Genomic DNA, 25,247 nt, shown 5'->3' with positions numbered 1-25,247 from the left:
TTCTTGGAAACACAGATTTGACATTTTATACATCTGCAGAGGCGAAGAAGTTAACAAACTTATCACACTAAATGAGAAACTATTTAATTAAAATGTGAATATAGCAGGTAATCATAGGGCAAACCCAGTGAAATAACTAACAAATAGCAATTAAGAAAGCCATTAAATCATTCTAATACAAAAATGAAAGTTGATAAGTTTTACCGAGGCGTTATAGCAGGACTATCACCACAATGTTGATTATCCTGGATTGTTGACGATCACCCATAAATCATTTATAATGTACTATTTTAAGTGACAGAAACAAATAAAAATATGGTCATTGTTTGGATAGCAGCATTAGCTGAATCCTGTAATGGATAATGCTCCAAACTGCAACATCTAGAAACAATGTGCATTATGCAGTAGAATTGTACTTACCATCATCCCTTTGCTGCAAAGGAAACTTTAAAAACAGTTAACAGAAACGCAGAATTGGTTAAAGCTCTTTTCTGATTTCTTTTGGTGGGGGTTTGGAATGGTCTTACTTTTTTGTTTTTACATGTAACCAATTCTCTTCTTTTATATTACATACGGTTTTCTTTTCCATTTTTTTTTAATATATTAGACCATTCCATTTCTTTATTTTTTTTTTAAACATGTCTCAAAAGTCAAAAAGACTTTGACAGAGCTGTTGTACAATGAATGTTTAAAATCAACCCTCAAGTAAAATACGTACACAAATCCAACAGAAGAAAACCAAGGCTAATACATAGTAAAGCCTAAAGCAAACTATGCAAAATAAAGGTATACATAACTTTTAACAAACAAGAGCACTTCTCAGTACTTCCCAAGTGCTCTGCTCTTATCACAAAGCTTAGAATGTCTGAGTTTTTCAAAACATCCATAAAGAGATTCAATGTCAACCTTCATTCCATAACAACATGGAACCATTTATAATAGTTACATTGAAATGTTCTTAGTTTGGTCAGATCATATGACCAAATCAGTAAATTACAAGTAAAGTCTTGGTATCTCTTTTTTAGGCTGAAGTTCAATGAACATTTGTATACCAAGTTTCACAAAATGAATTTTAAAAAATGAATTACATACATGCCTCCTGTTGCAACTAAAGCCGTAATTTCATTTCAATCCTTCCATATAGGTACAGTAGCAACTCATTGCAGGGCCTAATCCATTACTCTCTACCCCAAACAGTGCTTCTGGACTAATACAGGTAATTCACTACAATCTTTAGTACATTAGTTTTTTTTTTTAAAAATCACATTATGATTTAGAATGCAGACAGCATAGCTTTCTGTAAGTAAACATTGGTCGCTCTTTGATCATCTTCGCCACGAACGCGATTCATTATCATCCTCTTCATCGTCATCATCTTGGAGCAATGAATCATCAATCAAAGACTCTTCCTGAAACTAAGTAGAAATTCTTTCATTAAAATAGAGAGAGTTCACTTACAAAAGCAAATTGCAAAACTTTTGAATAAAAACCAATGGACTTCAACATCAACTGAGATGCACAGTATAATTAATACATATCACCACTTTTGTGAGCTATCCACCACCTACAAAGTACAAGTCAGGAGTGAGATAGAATACTCTCCATTTGCCTGGATGGATACAGCTGCAACACTTAAGAAGCTCAACACCATCCAGAACAAAGTAGTTCACTTGATCGGCACCTCATCAACTAGCTTAAACATTCACCCCCTCCACCACCGGCGCACCATGGCTGCAGTGTGTACTATCTACAGGATGCAACGCAGCAACTTACCAAGGCTTCTTCGGCAGCTCCTCCCAAACTCATGACCTCCTCCACCTAGAAGGACATGGGCAGCAGGTGCATAGGAACAGCATCGCCTCCAAGTCACAAACCACCCTGACCTCACATATTATCGTTTCTTTATTGCCGCTGAGTCAAAATCCTGACACTCCCTACCCAATAGCACTGTGAGAGTACCTTCACAATGGTTCAAGAAGGTGGTCCACCACCATCTTCTCAGGACAACAAGGGATGGGCAATAAATCCAGGCCTTGGCAGCAACGCAAATATCCCAAGAATAATAATTAAAAAATCTTAACACCGCGAGGCTATGGTGTTTTAGCTGCATGAGATATTGGTGGTATTTGATTTCAAAAGAAACTATCTAAGGCAACTCAAGCTAATCTGCACATGTAAATTGGACCGAACAGTCTGGTAAATTCTGTGTTACTGAACAAAAGAGTTATGGTTTATAAGTCACCAACAAAAATGTGGAACAGTTCATAATGCCAGGCACACAACTATATTCATCATGCTCAGACTAAACTGAAGTAATTGTCTGTACTGTGAATAAAATAATTTTTAAAATAATTCATCTAGTGCAACAGTACTGTGGTTCTCAAAAGGTTGTGCTAGCTTCATTTAAAAGGAATATGACCAAATATTGCACCTTCTGGCAGATGCCTGACATTTCAATTAGATCCTGCAAAAGCAAGTGATCTGATAATGTAGAAACTGTTGCTGTCTGAAGCTGGTTTACTTGATATAATAGATAATTATGTTCTGCAAAGATCATAATGCGACAGCATCTTTTAAGCTGAAATAGATATCAGCAAACCCATGTCTCCAAAAATATTATTGCCTCTTCCTAAATTTAACTTTTTTTTAAAATGGTGGCATTTCAATTTTATACTGAATTGGGTTTCAGTTAATTTGATGCAACTATCTAAATATTAGTTATCACAATGGTTTAAACACATAAGAACTGCATTAATGCATCTTTACAGAACATGCTAATTAAAACAACAAAACAAGCCAGCCAGTCTAAAAAAAGATATGCTGCGAAACTGAGAGCAGCTAGCAATTAATTCAGTATGGCAACAAGGAGCCTTACAAAACTGAGGTAATTGGCATGTCAAATGGAAAACGCTCCAGTGGTTGGAGTCACACCCGACAGCTCACCCGAGACTTGATGTCTGGCAACAGTGGAGGGATCGAGAGAGGTGAAGGAAAGGTAGAACTGGTGTCATCCGCAGACATGTGGAAACTGATCCCACGTCTATGGATGATACTGCCAAGGAGCAGCATTCAGAAGGGAAGTGGTGTGGGGGCAAGAATGAATCCTCTCATAGCAACAGCATAGAGTGGGAAGAGAAATATTGGTGCAAATGCTCTGGCTATGATTGGATAGGTAAGTATGGAACTAAGCGAGGGAAGTCCCATTAAGTTGGACAACGGAAGAGAGGCACTGGAGGAGGATGATGTGGTCGACTATGTCAAAGGCTGTAGAGAAGTCGAGGAGGGATAATACACCACCGTCAGTTATGGAGAGTGTAGTCCTTGACCTTGGCCAAGGCCGATTCAGTGCTGTGGAAGAGACAGAAACCAGATTGGAAGGATTCAAACATGGAGTTGCGGGAGAGATAGACATGGATCTGGGAGGTGACTTTCAAGATCTTTTGTCCACTTCAGTTGAATTTTCCCCCAAATATTTTGATTCACACAATGACATACATGGAAACGGACTTAAACATCACTAAGGCTGACAAGAGGGAGATAAATTAACAAACACAATTGAAAGTTGAAAGAGACTGACAGAATTACTGAAGCATTATAGGTTAAATCATCCATCTCTCAGCGCAAGGCTCAGCAACTCCTCCATGCTAGGTAATTAAAACAAAGTCATATTAAGATCCAGAAATTAAATAGAATGAAAGAAGGGGTTGAAGTTCATCAAAACTCTAACAAGTTGATTTTCCCCCCCCAAATATGAGCACTAGGTGGCAAAATGTCTTTAATTATACAGGGCTGACATTTTATTTTACAGGCAGAAATTCAGTGCTATTATGTAAATAGTTATTTCTCAGGTGTGAAAGCAACAGAAAGTTGAATGTGCAGAAAAAGCAGCATGAAAATACTAAAGCAAAAAACTATGGCAGAGTTGGAAATCCTGATGGCCAAATATTGATGGCAAAACTGAAACGTACTTGTAATCCACAGGCCTACTCAAAAAGTTGGAGTCTTGTACGAGTAAAACTGTTCTTGCGTTTTGATCAATTTTATCTACTGGACCCATTAGTACAATATGATGCATTCTGATACAGGAACTGGCTATCTGATTTTAAAACCAAGTATTTTGTGGCAGAGATTATTGCATAACTGAAGTATTGAAAGTGCTTCCAATAACTGCAGGCACAAACACCTTATTTCAACTGTATATAAATTAAAAACTCTTACATACAACATGCCCAACATCTTGATACCATAATTTTCTTCAATTCTTTCCTGACAGCATTGTGCTCTGGAACAATAAGCAAGCCTCTGGCCTTTGCAGTTGTATGAGTACCCTGTGTATTAGGCAAAATCAAGAATGCCTAAAGCAATATAAGTGGCCTTGGAAATCAAGTTTAACCATGGTGCAAACAAGAGCAGCGATCAAATTGCCAGTTCTTCAGAGTAAGGTCATGGCTAACAGATGATGCGCCTTCAACAAGTATTGCAAACTAGACAGCTGTTTTCATCACAAAAACAAAAATGGGACATTGTTAGCATCTCAAATCTGATTGAACACCACAAAACAGTGGCTATGTACGATAACCTGGCTTATACAAGCTCACTGTTAATTTAAGATAGTCATGTACTTCGTCAAAATTTTACATAAATATGCCTTTATTGGTATTAACTAGTTAATCTCCTAAGAGATTACTGCTCACAAACCAAAATAAAAAAAAACTTGCTGTAACAAGCTCTTTGCATACGTCTCATTCTATTTTTATCTTCCCTTTGTCCTCCTTTTGAATGCTTCTCACACTTTGATCATCTCCATATCTATGCTTCTCTCTGACTCACTCGATAAGCTTTTCCTTCACTAGTCTTTTCTGTGATCTGTGTATCTCCCAATGTTTGTTTGCCTCTCAATTTCTTTTATCTCTTTCCCTAATCATCAGATAAAAGCAGAGAGAAATTCACAGAAGTGATAAAGATAGGAGGGTCAGAAAAATGAAAGCAACAGTTGGGCTAGGGAAGGGGCCAGAACTCTCAAAAACTATCTTAGTCGTCTGACTTGTAATTAACTACTCAAGCATTTATATGGAAAGTTCAACAAAAGAAAAACTTCCCAGGGTACTTTGCAGAGGGAAAAAAGGAACAGAAGCTATGGTGAGAAGTTTAAAAAGGTGACTGAAAGCTTGGTTAAAAGGACCGACTCCAAGAAGGCTTTTAAAGGTGGGGAGAAAAGTAGAGAGGTAGAGGAGAGAATGCACCTCTGAGTTAGAGGATTGAAGGCTGCAGGATAAGGAGTTTAAATTCAATGCGTTGTATGACGGCCAACCAATGTAGATCAGTGAGGTTAGTGGTAATGGGGGGGAAAGGAATAGGTGCAGGATAGGATTGTGAGCAGCTCAGTTTTAGAATCATGTAGCACAAAAGGCAGCCATTCAAGCAGTCATATCTGTGGTAGCTCGTTGCTAATCTAATCCCATTGCCCTCTCAGCTCACAATAGCCCACTATCTTCCTCTTCATTGGAGTTTATGAAGCTAAGACGATGGGAGGCCAACAAGGACTAGGTTAGAGCGATCAAGTCGAATGGTGACAAAAACATAGATTAAGGGCTTTAATGGCTGAAGTAGGAAGGAAGGGGATGTTGTAGCACCGGAAACAAGCAGTCTTGGTGACTGACAGGATCATGGAAAGGGGATTGAGCAAATAAGAGATGAGTCACATGATGGAAGAGGTTAGTTTGAAGAGAGCAGGGTGATGATGAATGGTCTCAACATTAGAGACAAATAAATTTTCACTGGTGGAACTGTTTTATAGAATGTGACTCAAGACAGCCTATTCTGCAATAGGCTGATATGAGAATTCTATAAATGCCCAGTGAACAGACTAATGAGAGGGAAAGAAACAGGAGGACAGCAACTGGAGAGGGGGGGGGGGGGGGGGAGAAAGAGAAGAGGAAAAGGAAGAGAATATTAAAAAAAGATTGGCAACGACCCCAGGACAATGAACATTCTTCTGTGAATTGAGAAGATCTATGGCCTACTTGAAAAACAGTTTGTCTAGTTTAAGTTGTTACTATCATTATCAGTAAAACTGACTACTTTTAAAGTAGATCAATCTGAGGTACTGTTCCAGAATGTTCTCATCCTCTCTATACAATTACTACATGCACTTTACTGGCAGTATTTCACAGGCAATAATAGTAACTGACTGACATGAGATTTCTTTTGTACTATTACCGTCTGATGTAATTCACCCAAAATTGCTGCCTGCTAAAAGAGCTGGCAGGCAATAATGGAAAGTGCTTTGCCAAAAACAGCACTTTATCTAGTCATGTTCAGGAATCAAGCCCCAAAGCGTTTTACAGATATGAAAAGGTCATCTTAACTTTCCTTGATAGCTTTCATTGAACATTGTTAATGTGGCAAAAAAGGTATTTTGCACCACAGGAAATACCAACACTATGAACATGCTTTCACACATGCATCTTCCTTAAACCAATCTCAAGAATCACTACATTTAAATCATAATTATATCTTGCATGCACTTAACTATTAATAAATTTTGTTTGCATTACAGATTAAATTTTAAATATTTCCCATCACTGAACAGCAGATCAAGAGTTCTTACGTAGGTCAATGTTTTTCACTTTGTCACCATTTTTGTATGTCATCTATTCATTCTGAATCCCACCTAATATCAGTTTAACAGGACCTGTTCATACACAGTTCATTACCTTTCTTAATCATTTAAAATTAAGGAGCATAATTTATCATGGCAAAAAAAACCATCATGGAACAGCTACAGAGGAAGTAATTCACAAAATTCAGAGTGGTGACAGCAAGAATGGAGCTAGACACTGGCAAGAAAAGCACCAGTCTCTGGTTCCTTATGCAGAATACACCAACCAAGCAGAATACACCAACCAAGCAGAATACACCAACCAAGGCAAAAGAACAGAATGGGACCGAGATACAGGAACCTGGTTTTGAAAATCGCGCTGCCTAGGATAAGCACAGAAAACCATGGGATCTGGCACATTTTTATGCCAGGACAAATCATTTGTTTTATTTATAAAATTAATTATATATCAAGCTACTTACTGACATAAGTGCCCTGACAAAGACACAACTGACAACAGAGTGTCATATTTGGTCCTTTTCTGATGGTTATGCTAAGGGACAGAATTAGGAGTGTGAATGCAATAGAGATTCTTTTTTTAAAAAACATGTCAGTATTTTTGAACTCCTCTGTAGAAGGTTTATTGTTGTCCCAAACAAAACCTTCTTTTCCTCCAAGTGTGACTACTTAGTTACTAGAGTGACTGACTAATGCACGTGTATTTTTACAGGTTCCTTCCTTTTATTGGGGATATTTACAAAATCTGCCTGTAGGTTAATAGGGGAGATCAGATATTCTCAGTCAGGTGCATCCCCAAAAGGGAGGTATACTCGGCTGCAGACTACAGGCTCACCTCAAGGACATCAACTGCAGATTGCTGCAACAGTCTGACAGCTTGTTGAATGTAATCCACACATGCAAGTGAGCAGTGTCCATCTGATTACAGCATTAACCTGGACTATTTGTTGCTGAATGGGTACAACATAGTGGGCTTGAATAATCATCATCCCCAAATGGAAGATGCTTTAGGCATCCAATGTTCTGGACTCTTGCCCAGCACACAACACTCCAATTGCAGCCTAACTAAACTATTATACAAGTTCAAGGAGGTAATGCTGGAACTTCTACAACACTTCAGGCTGAAGTTGGAATATTATGTGCAGTTTAGGGAAGCTCATTATAGAAAGAATACAAAACAATGGGAAAAAATGTAGCATAGATTTGACTTGGATGTTATCAGGTATGGGGGAAGGGGGTCATAAGTTAACAAGAGAAAATTGAAGTTAAGGTTTTTTTTCATTAAAGCTGAGCAGGTTATGGGGTGATCAGATGGAGGTTATCAAGATTATGACTGTTTATGATAAGGTAAATAGCGATAAATTGTTTCCACTGGTTGACAAAGAGAGTAATAAGGGGACACAAATTTAAGACTTACAAAAAATATTAAAGGAGGTTAGAATTTTTTTTAAAGAAAGGGAATTAGTTGTTTGAAAATTATTAAATGGTATGGGGAGTGAGAATAGTGGGATTAGACCAAGTAGTTCACATGGAGAAAAACCAACAGACTTAATGGACATAGCTCACTTCTGTGCTGCTACATCCTATAATTCATCATACTATTTCTGAACACTGATTATATTGTGATAGCTCAAATAAAGAGATCCTCCTTCATAGCAGTAGGGACTCGGCAACTGGTTCGTCCTGGCTGGTGCGAAGTACAGCTACTTGACCTGCCAGTGCCACCTTAGTGGAGTTCCACACATACAGAAGGGGAAAGATAGTGAATTTTGAATACAAACCTACAAAGAGGTTCAGGATATTGGGTTCAGAGGATTGACGTCAAGGATCCAAGAGCTGGTGGTACTTTAGTTCACTGACTGAACTCAAAGCTCTGATAGCAGTGCCTGCATTAGCAGGATGTAATCCCCATAAAGAAAGGTTGCAAGAGGAGACCTCTCCTAGTGAGAACCTGTGGCAAAGGAGAATCAGAACACGTGCAGGTATTGTTGCAGTTAATGTCAACTTAATGATCTGTAAGAGGAGGGAAGTAAAGTCCCTGCAATATATTTGACAGTCAGGCCATGTTGATAAGCTTTAATTGGTGACATTGCTTAGTATAAATCAGAGTTCTCGCTAGAGTTTTATCAACTACCATCTGATGCTCAATCCTGGGAGTCGATGCATAACTTGACTCCAACTCTGTCTATGGACGGACGACAATGTCCTACACAATTGGGAAATGAATGCTTGTGCTTGTGTTCTGACTGCAAAATAGACTTGAGACCTAACAATTAGTGTAGGCATGCCATCCTTTCAACCAGATTTACTTCCCAGCATTTCAAGTGTGCATCACAAATCCTCTTCGAAAACCTATAAAGGCGCTGCAATTTAAGGAGTTATGCAACATGGGTAGGCAGCGAAGGGCATGTGTTACTGGAAAGGTACAGTAGCAAAACGTACAACTTATGAATACAGTTTCAGACCTCCAAATCAGTGCTGCTATAGGACCACTGATGTGAGACTTTGTTCACAGCAACAATGTCAAATTAATGCACAACGCCAACTGGAGCTTGTAAAATAAAACTTACAAGAACAATTTATTTTATTTAAAAAAACAATTACTCGAGAGCAAACTATCCACTAAACTAACTAAATAGTACATTGAACCCAAAAATTAAACAAATGATAAGTTGATGGTTTAAAAAACTCATGCACTGCAATTCTTGGATTGCTGCAAAAAAACTGATAACTAAAACCTGAATGAGAGCTTTCTTGCCACATGCAGTACAGGACAGCTTCAGCACATTATGACCATGCAGAGGCTTCATGTGACATACTTGCACCTCTCGCTCAGTAGAAGTATGGAATTTTCAGCATAAACAGAGCTTTAGTATATGGTAAATTCACAACATTGTCACTAAAATTGAAAGTTGAATTAGTTTATAAAACATGTACCTCTTCTTCATCTGCCTCCACATCCTCAGGTTCAGCAGCTGCGGTGGTAGCTCCAGGCTTGTACCATGCAAGTTGAAGGTCCTGCCCTTTGAAACGAATTCCATGTAAAGCAGCCTAAAAGGCACATTGAACAGAGAAAAATCACATCTGTCCCTTAACAAAAGCTACTTCAGGAAGCTAGATCAATAATTTCAATTGTAGAGTTTATATAACAAGCTCCTTGGATAAACATTCCAAGTTAATCAGGGTCTCCAAAATATCAAATACGAGGGCAGCCTTACTAAATGGCATACTGATTAAACAAGCAAAGCATTTTGTGGAATACACAGCTGTAGCAAATTGGTTAATACTCTAACCATCCATAGTGTTACAATCCAAATATAACAAGTTTGCTAGAAAAACTCAATGCCGACAAAGGTTGTTGGAGAAGGCAGTTGATATGTGAAGACTTGAACTCGCGTGAGCATGCAGAAGGCATTGTATTATTTTAAAATCACTGCAGCATTTAAGAAGTACATTAGTCCAGACTTTTAAACTAAAATGTACAATAAAAGTAATTGAGAAATTTCCAAATAGACAAAAAAAAAGACTCCCTCCAACCAAAGATTTATGCAGTTCCAGAGGGAGCCACTGAAGAAAACAAAAATATTAAGCTGTTTATTATGGAAGCAGCTCAGAAGCACGAGAGCAGAAAGATTATTCAAGAGCTGGGAAGTTAATTATCTCTCTAACTATATCTTTGTGGTAATAAATGTACCTTTGTATCTGATAAACTCAGTATTACAGAACACTATCACAAATTTAAGAGTTCCATTTTATCCAAGCCTTAGTAGAATAGCAACAAAACTAATGAGAGCAAAGAGGTAATGATACATTTGTTTGGCCAAGTTAAGAAGTGTGCAGTTTTGGGCACCCAGCTACAGAAAAGACATTAAAGCCAGACAGAGCATACGGTGTAGGTTCATCAGGGATAAAAAACTAGTTACGAGGAGACACTCAAGATACTGGGACTATTTCTACTGGAGCAGAGAAGGCTTACAAGAGATTTGGAAGAAATTTTTAGACATTATTAAGTGTTTTGATAGACAAGAGTTCTTTAGATCCCTGGACACAGTGTCTGAGTAACATTGGGCAGAAACAGAGTATCAGACATCCTTAAATACGAGAATATGCAGATTTAAAGCTAGTATACAGCTGAGCTGGTCTTCGAGGTGATTAACAGCCAGGGCAAAAAATACACTTTGAAACTAGGCCAGAGGCACCATCTCAAGGAACCATATTTCACAATACATTAACTTGGAAAAGCTAGCCTCATAACAATTAAAAAGGTAAAAAAAAAGTTCCTTGAAATTGAAGGCTTTTCTCATCTGGCTGTGCTAGTTATTTATTATTCCTCCTTGCTATTTGAGGGCTAAGACTCCTGCATGGGCATCTAAGTACAAAACAAAACTGGGAAAAAAAGCAAAATACTGCAAATGCAGCAACATCTGTGGAGAGAGGAAAGTAGGGTTAACGTTTCAGGTCGATGACCTTTCCATAGAACTGCAAGATGTTACAGATGAACAGCTTATAAGGAGGAACAGAGCCAGGGAAAAGGGGGCAAGAGAAAAAAGGTCTCTGATTAGGTGGAGGACAGGACATGATTAATGACAATGGCGTGATAAAAGAAGTGAAATTAGAGAAATAAATTATATATCCAAGACACAGAGGATGTGTGAACAGTTACAGCAGAATAGCGGGGGGAGGGAAGCATGTAAAATCTGGCAAAGTGGAGAAGGCTCCAGTGACTTCGGAAGAAAAAGGCAGGTGACACCAGGGAAGCCGACCACCCTTCCAGGGGACCCTCAACCCAAGCACAGCCCACAACCTCCCCCCCCCCCAAATGTCATAAGAACTAATGCACACATCCGACATTACCAACACCGGCTGTCTGAAAGGAAATGGGAGCTGTGGTTAAGGTCTGAAGTTGTTAAAGTGAATGTTAAGTACCTAGTGGAAAGAGGAGGTGCTGTGCCCCGAGCTTATCCTGAGCTTCAGGTCACTGCCACTTCAATTCTCTGTACCAATCCCACTCTTACCTCTCTGCCCTTGGTCTACTACACTGTTGCAATAGAGCTCAACGCTAGCTCAAGGAACAGCACCGCATCTTCCTACTGGATATTTTACAGCCCTCTGGCCATAACAATCATTTTAACAAGTGCAGTCCATAACCACAGCTCCCATTTCCTCTCAGACAGCAGGTGCTGCTAATGTAGCATGGGTGCCTCCAAGTCGGGGAATAGGAGAGGGTATGCGCTGGTGCTTAGGATGGAGGTCATTACACTGCCAGTGAGGCGGTCCGCACCAGTCGGGTCATCTACCTTTGTCTTTCATCGTACTCCCGGGCCACTGAAGCCTTCTTTGCTTTGCTAGATCTTCCAGTCACAAGGTAGCTTTATAGCAAGAGCTGAAAGCGATGCCTTCAGCCTTACCTATGTTCAGTTGGGAGAAAATTTTGACTCATCCATGGTGGCATCAGAGACGTAGTCTAATACACTAATTAAAGCATTAAATTAAAACTAATTAAGGATATGCACTGAACCAAACAGTGAAAACCAAAATCTTAAATTAAAAGAACAAACTAAAACAAATCATTGTTAATGCATCAGCAGCATACCAGAATAACCAAGTCAAGATTTATCGCACAATTTGGAACTACAGCGTCATGTGAAATGTAGAAATAATTACACCTTCAATGACATCTTTAAATTAATTGTACAATGTTAGTTCCCAGGTATAAATTTTGAATTTCCATATTTAAATTTCACTAGTTCCAGCTGCATTTAAACACAGCTGTGTAGTATTTCTCAGGCTGCATCTTTAGCAGAATACAACTGAACCAGGCTTGCCCAGAGAATTGGTATTTTTGTATCTAAAAGCAACCCTTTATACACCAGCTACCTTGTAACACAATCAAACAGCAAAGAGTAATACATCTGGCACAAAAAATGGTTGAGGCGCAAGACTAAAAAAGAAAATCTGTATAATTTCTTCTAAAAAGTCATCCTCAAAGACCCATTTTTTTCCCTCAAAGCAGCACTCCTATCTTGCTGATAAAAAATGTTCACACATATACAACATATTCTCCATTCACCAGATTCTGAAGGACCTTACTGAACATCGACACAAAGATATCAATATATTTGGCCCAGAACATTAAGTTTGATTTCCACCATCTTTTTTGTTAACCAAATAATGATACCATGGCTTAAAAAGTTCAGCTAGTGCGGTTCAAATAGTACAATAGCTGCAAGAAAATTATGCAAACCACAAGACACTTCACTTCAAATGGAAAAGAACTTAAGGATCATTGAAATTGGATTTGCTCCCTAAATTGCCATGCCAAGTGCTTTCACCATCCGGGTTCCCATTCATAAAAGGAATGATCCTTTTAAAGATGTTGGAGTCATTTTAATACTTAATGTAATATAGAATTACTTCATGAACACCATTTACTTACAGCCTCTGCTTCTGCCCTCGTCTTGTAAGTAATGACTGCATGGAGAGAGCCATCGTCAATCTGACAATCCTCAATTTCACCAAATTGCTTAAAAAAGAAATACAGTAGTGTTTTAACCAGTAAAATTTTAAATACTGATTTAATAATCAAACTCTCCACCCACTGTTTATTGAAGTCGATTAACTTCGGAAATACATTCACCCAAAAATAAAAACGCTGCTGGACATAGTCTGAAACAAATCCTGTGAGTAATACTGCATTTGAATGATGAGATTTTAAAATGAGTAAACCAAAACTATAGAACATGGGAAAAATGCTTAATCCTAATTTAGTCCAGATTTTGCAATATTGACATACCTGTGGCATGTGCACACCCAGTTCATGGGCCGCACTGAATTTTGTGACATAAGCCCTGGCTTCTAGCTTATACGCATAGATAAAGCTTGCGAGAGCCGTTGGCCTGCAGCATATTTGGCTGGGGAATGCAAAATCTAACAGGGAGGCAGCTCTTAAAGGGTTGAAGCTCGTCACAAAAGGGCTAAGTTGTGGAGGTGATAGCGAATATGTCTAACTGGATGCAGTGACAGTGAAGACATCCAAGAAACATTGTTCCCTTTGATTGTTTGCTATAGAACTATATAAGTTTAACGCAGAGGCGGCCATTCGGCCCATCACGTGCGCCGCTTTCACTAGAGCAATCCAAAATTAATTCCATTGTCCTGTTCTCTCTTCGTAACACTGCATTTTATTCTGCTTCAAATTTTATATCATAAATGCAGTAGCAATGTAAGGGATCCACTGGGTACACTACAAAACATTTCATTTGTAAAAAAATATTAACATTCATGCATTATTGGCATACCAATATTAAAATATAAATTGTATTGTCTCACTTGCCACAACCAACAGTATTGGAGGTGGTAATGCAGGAACTACACCAAAGGAGGGTGGGCCCTATATGGGGCTGAAGGCCACCTTCTAGTAAAAGAATAGATGGCAGCTGCATGGAGGGAGGCTGACCAAATTCATGCCATCAAATGTTTTAAACTTGCCTCCTTCGTTTAAGAGGTCTGCTTGAACAGGAGAGCTCCCAAACACTCACTGCACCCAGTTTGCATGGGCAAGGCTCACCTGAAGTCAGAACATTCGAGATTTAAATATTTTTAAAGAGACCACCCATGCCAGTAGCATGGCCTTTTTTTTAACCCCCTAATTGTAGATTACAAAATCAGGCACCCTACGAATCAGATATGGAAATTCAGGTGCTCTACTTTGCTGCCTAGGAAACCCCACTTGCGGCACGAGCCACGGAAAAAAATTGAGGCCCCTATTTTAATTTCAAAAAATTTCAATTTCATAAAACAGAATTTGGCACAATAGACCAAAGTGGAAAAACAAAAGCAAACACACACAGCAGCATTTCCAATCATGATAAATCAGACCACGCTAGATTGACAAAGTCAATCCATGATGGGAAATTATTGGACTAGCTGAAAAGTGCAACACAGTTTACTCCAAAGTGTAACTGATTCTTCATACTTCTATGATAGAGGTAATGCCCTTTCAAAAGGTCTGTTTAGGACTGTATAAGGAATTTGAAGTATTGATGAATGAATATTACAAGCCCACTCAGATACAGTGAACAATTACCAGGATTCATTACAAGGTAGTAACCTCAGAGGGATCTATACAGTATTAAACTGAGCGCACACATGGGCCATTTAGAAAAAACATCTGAATCCAGGCAGGGAAACATCTGAATCCAGGCCGGGAAACATCTGAATCCAGGCCGGGAAACATCTGAATCCAGGCCGGGAAACATCTGAATCCAGGCCGGGAAACATCTGAATCCAGGCCGGGAAACATCTGAATCCAGGCCACACAGAAGATTCCTAGAAAAGGGAAATCCAAGTAGGGAAGGAAACATCTTAAAAAGGGTAGATTTGCCCATGAGACAATTTGCAAATAAACTTGTATGCAAGATAAGAGAGAAACCCCTCGTACAAGGGCATGTTCTTACCAGATGAAGAGCCAGAAAGAAGGGTGGAAATTTGATACGAGGACATAAAAGATAAAAATAAAAAGGTGAGGAACAGAGTGGTGTGGTGGGTTAGACATTGGTTTGTCACCTTGGGGACGTGGGTTCAAATCCAGTCTAGACTGCTGGGATAAAAGTCTCCACTATCTGCTGGCTACGTGAAATGAGTTTAGGCAGCCTCAATTTTGGTCCTAATAGCTTGTCCCTCATCCAGCGCTCATTTTGACCAAACTTACTCAAAGGTGGCTGGAAAAGTGAAATTGTCTCATTAGGGGGTGCAGTGCATTAGCTGTGCTATAGAAGGAAACGAGCATGCATGATGCTTGACTGGGTGCTACTCTCTCCTGGCTGTGATCAAATAACAAAAGAAATCAATATTTCCTTGTCTGTCTGGCTCAGTACTACAACAGAATGCATCTATCACGCTGATTGAAGTAAAAATATACTGAAAATACTTACTGCAAAATGTGGCAGGACTTCATCTTGGTCACTTTCTGAAAAACCAGATATATTCAATGACTTTGGACGATGGTCTACTACAGAATGAAAAGGTACACCCCGGCCTCGCCCACGATGTCCTCTGCCTCGACCTCTGTGCCCACCTCGCCCTCTAGAGTGGTGTCCCCTTCCACGAACAGAGGAAAGGATCCCCCGTTTGGCAGCCTGCAATAAGAGTATGAACACATAACATGCTCAGACGCGTTTAATAGGTTTAATGTTGTTTAAATCCCGTTTAAAAGAAATGAAATTTCCAAAGCTGCCAAAACTGTTGGGAGTTTAGCAAAGAACGCCAAGGATACGTGCTCAGCAGTAACAAAAAATTACGCTAGCTGCAATATGCGAAGTGTCACAAAAAAACTACTTGTAAGTTTACTTTATTTATCCTTTATATTTAAGTTTTAAAAAAAATTCAACATGACTGGAAGGTTGCATTTACTATTTCAATTCCCCTCACTTGGCTGCACACAAACTTAAACTTGCTGACACTTTTTACAACTGAACAGCTTAAATCAGCATTTTTGCCTCAACTTATGCACAGAGTATATTAAGAAACAACACATGCTAGGCACTCTGTGGGAGGAAAGCACTTTTTTTTGAAACTTCGATGAAAAAGAGATCAATAGTCCTGCGCAAATAACAACTGGGTTTAGATTACTACAGTCACAGTGTTGTGCTACCTTCCAATCCATGGCAAGGGCAAAGGGTAGGGATTTGAAGATTTTTTAAAAAAAAGTTATACTATTGTGTCTATGCATCATTAATGAGGTACAACCTTTTCCAAGCGGTGTTCTGATGTCAAACTTCATAGCGATGTCAGTTTGGCAGATTTATACCACACATCTTTAAGTGGTGTAGCAAGACTATCAGAAAATATGCAATAGAAATTAAGCATTACTCTTTTCTGATTATATTAAACTAGCAGACAATGCTGCCATCTTCTGTAAACCACTATTATTGCAACAAGTTCCTTGGTTTTTGTTGTTTTTATCAAATTATGATTTGAGACAGCCTATAAGCTGAACCTGAGATCAGCAAAAATCTAATGAACAACCTTATATCCAATAAAGCAAGCGGAGGTTGTGTTAGAAATGTTAAGCTAAATGCTGTGAAGTCATGGCTCAGCAGCCTAAAGTTGGCTCCAATCCAGAGGCCAGTAAACCACATATACCATTTTCATGCAAAAAAAACTTAAATGAAAAATATTGGGGGTGTACACAACTATCTAAATTTGCACCGTATTCCCTTTAACAGAAATTGTCAGATACTTAAACTTTAGCAAAAAGATTTCCAGAATAATTATCAGTATGATGGTCAGCAAAATGCACCACAGCTGGAAGTGTGCTTGTTTTTTTTTTAAAAAAGAAAATGCCAAGATTAATTTTGTATGGACCTTAAAAAAAGATTTAGACATCCAAACTACAATCTGGGGGAAAGACGATGACTTAGGTGAAAAGTTAATGCAGTAGGCAGAGAATATACTCCAAAATGTTACTTGCACCTCAACACGAATATGAAAGCATGTAATTTCTTAATATCTTTGAATTACTACAGACATTCTTCCTACCTCTAGCTGAAGCTCATTGTATTTTTTTCTAAGTTCAGTGATATCTTCTCCAGCCTGAACTTTCTTATGCAAGTCCAACTCTGTATCTAGTAGTTCTCTTTGCATCTACAAAAGAAAAATTCAGCATTTGCTTAAATCCAAATAATGAACTGCAAGCCTATAATCTATTCTTGGGGATCAGGTGACCTCTGCTAATCAAAAAGCAGCAAGAGACACAAAACCAAGGTTACAAACTTACAATTCAATCCCTCAAAATATATGGACATTTTTGGTTAAATCACTCTTTTGTAAGCCTTACAAGGAAAGGAAATGGGGGACATATTTCTGTTTAACGAAAAAAGTGGTTAACCATTTGTATTGTGATAGAAAAGCGGTCATTTGCGAGATTCACTAGTGACACAGTGGATAAAAGCAGAACCAGTTTAGCGCAGACCAGAAAAGCCCTGATCTGATGCCGAGTTGACTGATCTGAACCAGAGCAGCAACTGGAGCACAACAGGGGGCAGAAAATTCAGTCATAATTTCTGCTGTTGATCATTATTCATTCAATGACTACTGCTGGAAAGGGTATGTTTTGACATTGGATGAGAACAGGATTGGTCTTGGCTGCACCCATGACAAAGCCTCACAACAATCCCCGTCTAGATTCATGCATGAAGAAATTGGGATGGTGCTGTAGGATACCCAGCAAGGGTTCGCACCTTCATGAAAGGAAAGAAAAAAATGGAGGGAAAAAAACCATCAAAAACAGTAATAATTTGGGAAGGGACAAGGTCTGAATGGTTATTTTTCATCCTATACTTCAAATTATTTCTTTTGTCTCTTAGCTTACTCGTTAAAAAGGCAGTGGAGTATTGTGCAGGAAGTCATAAGCAATTGGTTTCTGGTGGGATTACTACAGGTTTTTGTGGAAACGCTAAACGGCTATATATACTTTAATCTAAATTCAGAATGTTGTTACAAATGTATAAAACGGTCAGAAAAACAAATAAAAACACTTATGAAGCTCTTCTTGTTCATATCATTTAATTTTTAAAACAGAAATTTATTCTAAAAAACACAACAACCAGAAAACCACCAATTAAATGCAATACCTGAGCTTTGGTTTTCACTGTTTTAGGAAAAGATGAGCCTGTTCCACTTGCTTTCAGTTCATCCTGTAGTTTGGTTATACTCTTAGTTAAGGCCTGCAATGTTTTCATAATTTCTGCTTTATCTTCCGTTTTCATTCTTTTGTTTTTCTCCAGCTTCGCTATCAAGATCTAATTATGGATTCAAAAAGTCAGGATGATACAGATCGAAGTGCCCAGGATACAACTTTCTCAGACAAGATTTTTTAAGCAAAAACATAGCAAATTATATTATACTAAGGAGCTGGCTTTGAAATGAGATTGTACTTTCTGCCCTTTGATTGATCAGCCTACCCTTGGTTCCCTGATAAAGCACGTGCTGTGTATTCAGTTCTGATGAAAGATCATCGACCCGAAACGTTAGCTCAGTTTCTCTCTCCATAGATGCTGCCTGACCTGCTGAGTATTTCCAGCATCTGGAGTACTTTGCTTTCGCTTGTGTATTTTCAGTTTACATTTATTCAAAATCTTGAGAAGTCAGTGCACAATTTTAATTACATGTTACCAAAGGGGGAACACACTGGATTATTGGTACACTAAGTTTTGGTGGGCTGAAACAATTTTGTTATAGTGTTGTTAGACCAGGACTTGTTGAGTAGATGGAAAGAAAATAAAAGGGTTGGATCAGTATCTTATGTGGGTGCAGCTGCTAATTTGATTCTCCTTCCTGCATTACTCCTCAGGTTAGGGAGTTTACATCTCAGCATCCAAGAAGGGGCTCCAGACTGCCCAGTACTTTCAAAGTTCTGTAAGAGCGATCCAGTAATTCAAACCATATATGTTAATTCAGGTTTTTCAACATTAGGTTATTCACAGGTGGAAATTACACCAGTATTTAGGAGAGAATCAGACCTAAACCATGTTTAGGTGATACTTCTCAACAGAAGATAGGTTTGTGAAAAGAACAAGGGGGGAAAATAGTTTTTTAAAAATTGCACTGAACTGGACTGAAATGCTAATATGCTCAAATTTCATTGCTCTAAACTGGGGGTGGGGGGTGGGGGGAGGAGGAGACTCCCATGAAACAAAAAGCACAACTTCTCTTATGGATTCTTCTCCCAAGCTGATTCATGTGGCAGTATAAGAGGCTATAGTGACTTAACTGTTCCTGTTCCTATGTTCCTATGTAAATGAGGCAAAACACATTGTAGCATGCATATAATATAATTGCCCATCTCTCTCTCGCTACCCTGAATTCTTAGCAGAAAAGTCATCTGCATTTTGTAGTTTAGAATTTACTACAGCTGATTTCATATTACTTTTGATGTGCAGGCCTTGTGTAGCAGCAGCAGGACTTGCAAGCCAAAAATCAAGATTTAATACTGGAGGCCAGGAAAACATTTTTTTTTCAATTGGATCTTCCCAACTGCTGCTAATTTTCCTGGGATTGGTAAATGCAGTATTCCAGGACAACAGAATCTCTTTAGCAACTCTTGGAAGCTGCTGCAGTGGATAAAGAATTGACTGCATGTTTGCAGGCAGAAAATTGTTATCAATGCCTGTGGACCTGCTTGGAGACCAGTTACCAATGGTGTCCCCCACAGATCAGTGTTAAGGCATTTGCACTTTTTCAACTATATTAATGACCTAGATAAAGGTTCTTGGGGGAATGATGCACAAGTTTGTGGTTGATACGATGATTTGTGCAGACTGAATAATTGCAAGCAGATCTCGATGTGTTGGGGGGGAATAGACCCATATTTGGAAAATGCAATTTAACTTAGAAAAAAGTGCAGTGTTATGCATACCAACACTAAGCATACTTGCACAGAACAGAACTGAAGCCTATGGTGAAAGAAAAGATCTTGGGATCATAGTTCATAACTCTCTAAAAGGTTCTCACCTGCTCAAGTGAGACTGAACAGTAGTACCCTGTATTGGTAATGAACTCCACCAATTATATTACTTAACATGGACTTCTGATACGAATACACAGAACACATCCTTCAAATTCACTACAGATAGCTATAGCTAAAGCAATTGGGTACTGGGTTGCATTCACAGGACTCCATTACAAAACAAAACATACCATTTTCTCCAAGACCTTGATTAGGCCTCATTTAGAATACAGTGTCAAGTTCTGGTCCTCTCATATAGTGTGTAATATTGAGGCTTTGGAAAAGGTTGCTAAGGGTCACAAGAATGATCCCCTGTTTAAAACATCTTAGCTACCTTGATTGGCTTAAAGAGCTGGGACTATATGTTTAAGAGAAGCATAGGCTCAGGTAATTTGACTAAAGTCTATGAAATAATGAAAGGATTTGATTGCATGCACCCTGACAAATTATTTCAATTCGATAGGTTGTGGAGGACCTAGGATCATGCCTATAAATTACACAAGAGAAGAAATAGGTTAGATGTTAGGTGGTTCCCAGAGAATAGTAGGCCTTTGGAACAAGTTGGAGGATTCTCTATGCTAGGTTAACTTAAAGCAAACTGGATAGTTCAGCAAATTGTGATGTCAGAGCACAGCATTAACAAATATTGTGGGTATCAGCCACTAGCAGGGATACATGATAAAAGAAAATATTGGAACCAGGAGATAGCTTGACAGGAGGCAGAATGGATCAACCAACCAGAATCTAAGCACACTAGGCACCAGCGCAGGCTGAGAACTAAAGAGGCACTGAAGAAGCAAGCTGGTGCCAAGAGATGTAAACCAACCAACAAACTTGTAAAATACACTTTCACACCCAAATATTACTGAACTATCAAAAGATAATAAAGAACCACAAATAAAAGAAAGTAGATTTTCTCAAATGTGGTAACAACTAACATTGCTACAAATAAGAGCAAAATAACTGAATGTGAGCACAATAAAGCTTCAATATACAGATGACTGAATACACTACAAAATGTTTAAAAGGGACTACATGTATATCCCCAAATGACATTCCCCCATGAAAATTGTAGTTTATCCAGTTTGTTTGTTCAAATTGATAAAGGAATGTTTGCAGTGTCGGATGTATCAAGTATCTCACCTGATGATCAATGCACTTAAAAGAAAGGAGCAAATCAGAAGGCAGGGATGTCAACAGTTTGATCAAAGAAAAATAAGTGTAGGACTAAATACCTTTTGGGTTTCTATGTGTTTTTCTAAAATCTCTCGTTTCTTTTTTCTCACATCTTGCTGAAGTCGAAACGTATCCTGTAAAACCATCATAAATAGACTTAAGAACCATGGCCAACTGGAATATAACCAAAGAAGAAAGCAAAAGTCCAAAGGGGAATAAAAGGGTGTAGCCCTTTTGGAAAAAAAAACTATTGGTAAGCATTATATTCTAGGTCACCTTCTCCTCTAAGTTACTGAAAAAAAATGTACACCCTCAGGTTTTGTTAGGCAAAATTACTGGCAACAGTGAGCTTGTGCCAAGTACCAGAATAATACTAAGTCAGCTTAAGGGAAAATACTCAGCTGCTCAAGCTGGTAGTGTGGTTCCAGGATGCAAGTCTATACCAGAACGTGTTATTTCTCAATTTTTTTCCTATTTTGAAACACTGGAGTAAACAAAATTATATTTGAATATAACACCCTGCTTTTTTTCCCCCAGTAAATAGTCATTCATTTAATTCTAAATAGGTGAATGCCAAATAAATCCCCAAATTAAGTTTCAATTATACTTATAAGAACTAGGTAATGTACATTGCTTAGTGAGGTGAGCAGTTAGAGATAGGATGTTTAACTTGTCACTATGCAATGGTTTACATAACTAAACAATAGGGAAATGGTATAAAACAGGAGCCAGTCCAAAATGAAAAAAACTGAATGAATTTCACGTGAAACAATGCTGTTGATGTTACATTGGAATTTAAAATGATGATTCGCTGGCAACTTAAAAGTCATGATGTGGAGATGCCGGTGATGGACTGGGGTTGACAATTGTAAACAATTTTACAACACCAAGTTATAGTCCAGCAATTTTATTTTAAATTCACAAGCTTTCGGAGACTTCCTCCTTCCTCAGGTAAACATTTACCTGAGGAAGGAGGAAGTCTCCGAAAGCTTGTGAATTTAAAATAAAATTGCTGGACTATAACTTGGTGTTGTAAAATTGTTTACAACTTAAAAGTCCAAATTCCTGTCATCCTACCCGTGTGAACAAATATATGAATTTCATATCCTGAAACACTCGATTACCCAAGTTTGAACCAAACGAACATGCTCAATAGTATGTACGTAAACTACAAATCATACAACAGTCATAAACCCAACTCACCTGTTTTTTTTTGGGTGTCTCTGTGGAATCTGATGAAACAGTAACTAATGATTTTTGTGCTGCCGTTAGGGCAGCAGGATTGTAGACAGTTTTTGTAAGGCCTGTTGTCGTTGATAACACCTGCAGCACAAAAATAGTTTTAATTTTCCACTATAAAAGGAAATTAGATGAAGATGAACAGCAATTTATTGTAGCCAAGATCATATATAATGTTATACACCAACACAAATAACTTTGGAGTGTTAACGATTAAGAAAACAGCATGTATTGTGGATGCCAGTGCTTCCACTACTACCATCAACTGAACTCTACCTTTTCAGCAGGAGCAGGTTCTGTGCGTTTAGTCGCAAAGCCCAGTCGATCTTTAACCGACAGCTTACTTGCATTCTGAGGGGTAAACAAAACCATACATTACAAACGATAGAATATTCTTTCTCATTCTTCAATAGAAGCTTAAACTCCATTTACAGTCAGATTTCCTCATGCATCAGGGAAATTACCCAGGGGCACTCCCCTTTTTAAGAAATCTACCTCTTGGGTTCCCCCGATGAGTCATCAAATTGATTCAGTAAGATGAACCATACAATGTGTTTGGACAGGACTGGGATGAGCTATGATTTCCCCCCCCCTCTCCTTCTCCCCCCACGCCACAATGAATTACAGTCAATTGGGAGGATGGCCAGCATTTACGGAACTGTACCCCAGGAAGTGGGGGGGGGGGGGGGGGGGGGAATTGCCAGAGGAAACTGGCAAGAAAATACACTTTCATTAGATCCTCCCTTTACTGTCAAATGTAAAACTTCACTCATTCACTTTCAGTTATTATGCAATGGAAAGCAGCACAAGAACTAAGACAATGAAGGCATAGCTACTGAAAAAATGACTATGGAAAAAAAATCTTCACATCCTACCCGGTCAGAATGAAAAAAAAATGGGGAGGGATATCTGCAGAGGCTGAACTTCAGTGCACAATGAGAAGGCATGTAACAATTGTTTATTCAATCTTCATGTACAGTGGTGGATTTCTAAAGACTTGCATTCAACAGGTGAGCTTGGAGCATCACGATCTTAAATGTTTTGTTACCTTAGGCTGTGAACTCAAGACACTAAATCTAGTGAAAGCATATGTACTGTTCCAACCTGACAAATGTCGCATATAGAAATACCTTCAAATTAGCCAAAGAGGTGGTCACCACAGGAATGGAATGATCTCTTAAGTTCCACCAGAAATAAAGATCGCTGCTACCCACATTGCTAACCTCTACTTAGTAATGGGTTCACTCAAGGCTTTGTTACCAAATGACACAAAGTTCTTCCTAAATTAATAATCTCTTTGCCCTGTCCAGTTAAAATTTTAACACCACGTACAACCAAAAAATGTTTTTTTTAGTTTCAATGGAAACATGATATGGCAGACAGAACTCGTGCACCATATACTCCTAACATTTTTTTTAAAAAGGAATGGGTGTCAATGAGTGGTGAGACCTGTGGACTGTCCTTTCCTCATGCTATCACAAAATGGCAAATCTATAACAAGCTCCATTAGCCTTTCATACTGACATGCACCAGTTGATTTCTATTTTGAGCACAATGAACTAAAGCTCACAGCAACCTGTGGACTTGAACAGCTCCAATATCACTTTGTTGAGGATTAACTTCCGATACTAGGAAGGGAAAATTTGAGATGTCAAGGTGCAAACTTTCCCATCCTCTTTCAAATCTGGGCATTGGGGCATGAAATAGCTATTATATAGATCGGAAGCGAAGTCAGAGAACCCACAATTCACACAAACAGATCACAGGCATGCCGTACGTACCACAGTGAATTGAAGTGGATATTGTGGCATAAGTGAAGAAAATACATCCATTCAGCATAGTAATCTTTTGAGTAGTCACTCCAGAAAGTTCAACTTTTCAACATGCTCACATTCAGTAGAGCGCTCTGGCCATGTCTGACCATTTAAGTCAGGAGATGTTTCCATAAGTGATCCCGATGAACTGACATGCACAAAGCCAGAAGCTCCAAGAATCAAGTCTACCCAGCAAAAGAGGCACATGGAGACCATCTCCTTCTTGCAAATTCTCTGAAGGATCGTATTAAGGGAAAATGGAGAATGCATACAAGAATCTCCCACTCTAAGGAACTATAAATCTGTCCAGGAGCACAAGGTGGTACAATGGCAGGAGTCACAGAAAGTCTCGCAATTAGGACTATGAGAAACAGCCACTGGTACGAAGCCCAAAATGACGTAAAACTAAGCCTACAACTTGGATTCCATCTGGATCTTGGCACACAATGCATCATATATCATCACATCTTCAGGGAGAGAACTATCTTTCTCCCATCAGAAACTAGACTCTCACAAATGGTCAACTGTGTGCCAGTAACAGATGAAATTTCTCTAAAATAATTAGAAGTCCCTTGCATGATAACAGTTCTATGGCCTACCCCATCTCCTCCGCTGCCTTTAAAAATTATGACCTAGTCAACCAGACATGCAATTTCTTATGCCCAGAAAAATCTCAAAAACTAAGATATTTCATGAAGATCTGAATGCTCAAGTGAGACTGAACAGTAGTACCCTGCATTGGTAATGAACTCCACCAATTATATTACTTAACATGGACTTCTGATACAAATACACAGAACACATCCTTCAAATTCGCTACAGCTAGCTAGTCTCCAGGCTACATTGCTTGAATAAGAGTTACGATCCTTTATTTCTTGATGAAAACATTTAG

At 38.6% G+C, this 25,247-nt stretch overlaps 1 protein-coding gene across 2 annotated transcripts in view; it reads right to left on the bottom strand.

Moving 5' to 3' along the window:
* Positions 1-495: 495 nt before the first annotated feature.
* The window catches only part of rbm26 (RNA binding motif protein 26), a 71,638-nt gene continuing 46,886 nt past the window's right edge, over positions 496-25,247 (bottom strand). For both annotated transcript variants that reach the window (XM_067986498.1, XM_067986499.1), the window contains exons 14-22: positions 22,818-22,892; positions 22,506-22,625; positions 21,362-21,436; positions 18,253-18,420; positions 17,159-17,263; positions 15,553-15,756; positions 13,056-13,142; positions 9,557-9,670; positions 496-1,415 (exon numbers count right to left, since the gene is read on the bottom strand). In XM_067986498.1, the coding sequence (XP_067842599.1) occupies positions 1,326-1,415; positions 9,557-9,670; positions 13,056-13,142; positions 15,553-15,756; positions 17,159-17,263; positions 18,253-18,420; positions 21,362-21,436; positions 22,506-22,625; positions 22,818-22,892 (1,038 nt within the window). In that variant the 3' untranslated portion in view covers positions 496-1,325. The remainder of the gene's footprint in view (positions 1,416-9,556; positions 9,671-13,055; positions 13,143-15,552; positions 15,757-17,158; positions 17,264-18,252; positions 18,421-21,361; positions 21,437-22,505; positions 22,626-22,817; positions 22,893-25,247) is intronic.

Source organism: Heptranchias perlo, chromosome 6 (genome assembly GCF_035084215.1).
Source record: "Heptranchias perlo isolate sHepPer1 chromosome 6, sHepPer1.hap1, whole genome shotgun sequence".
Taxonomy (NCBI): domain Eukaryota; kingdom Metazoa; phylum Chordata; class Chondrichthyes; order Hexanchiformes; family Hexanchidae; genus Heptranchias; species Heptranchias perlo.
Note: the sequence above shows the minus strand (reverse complement) of the source record. Positions and strands in the feature narration are given on the sequence as shown.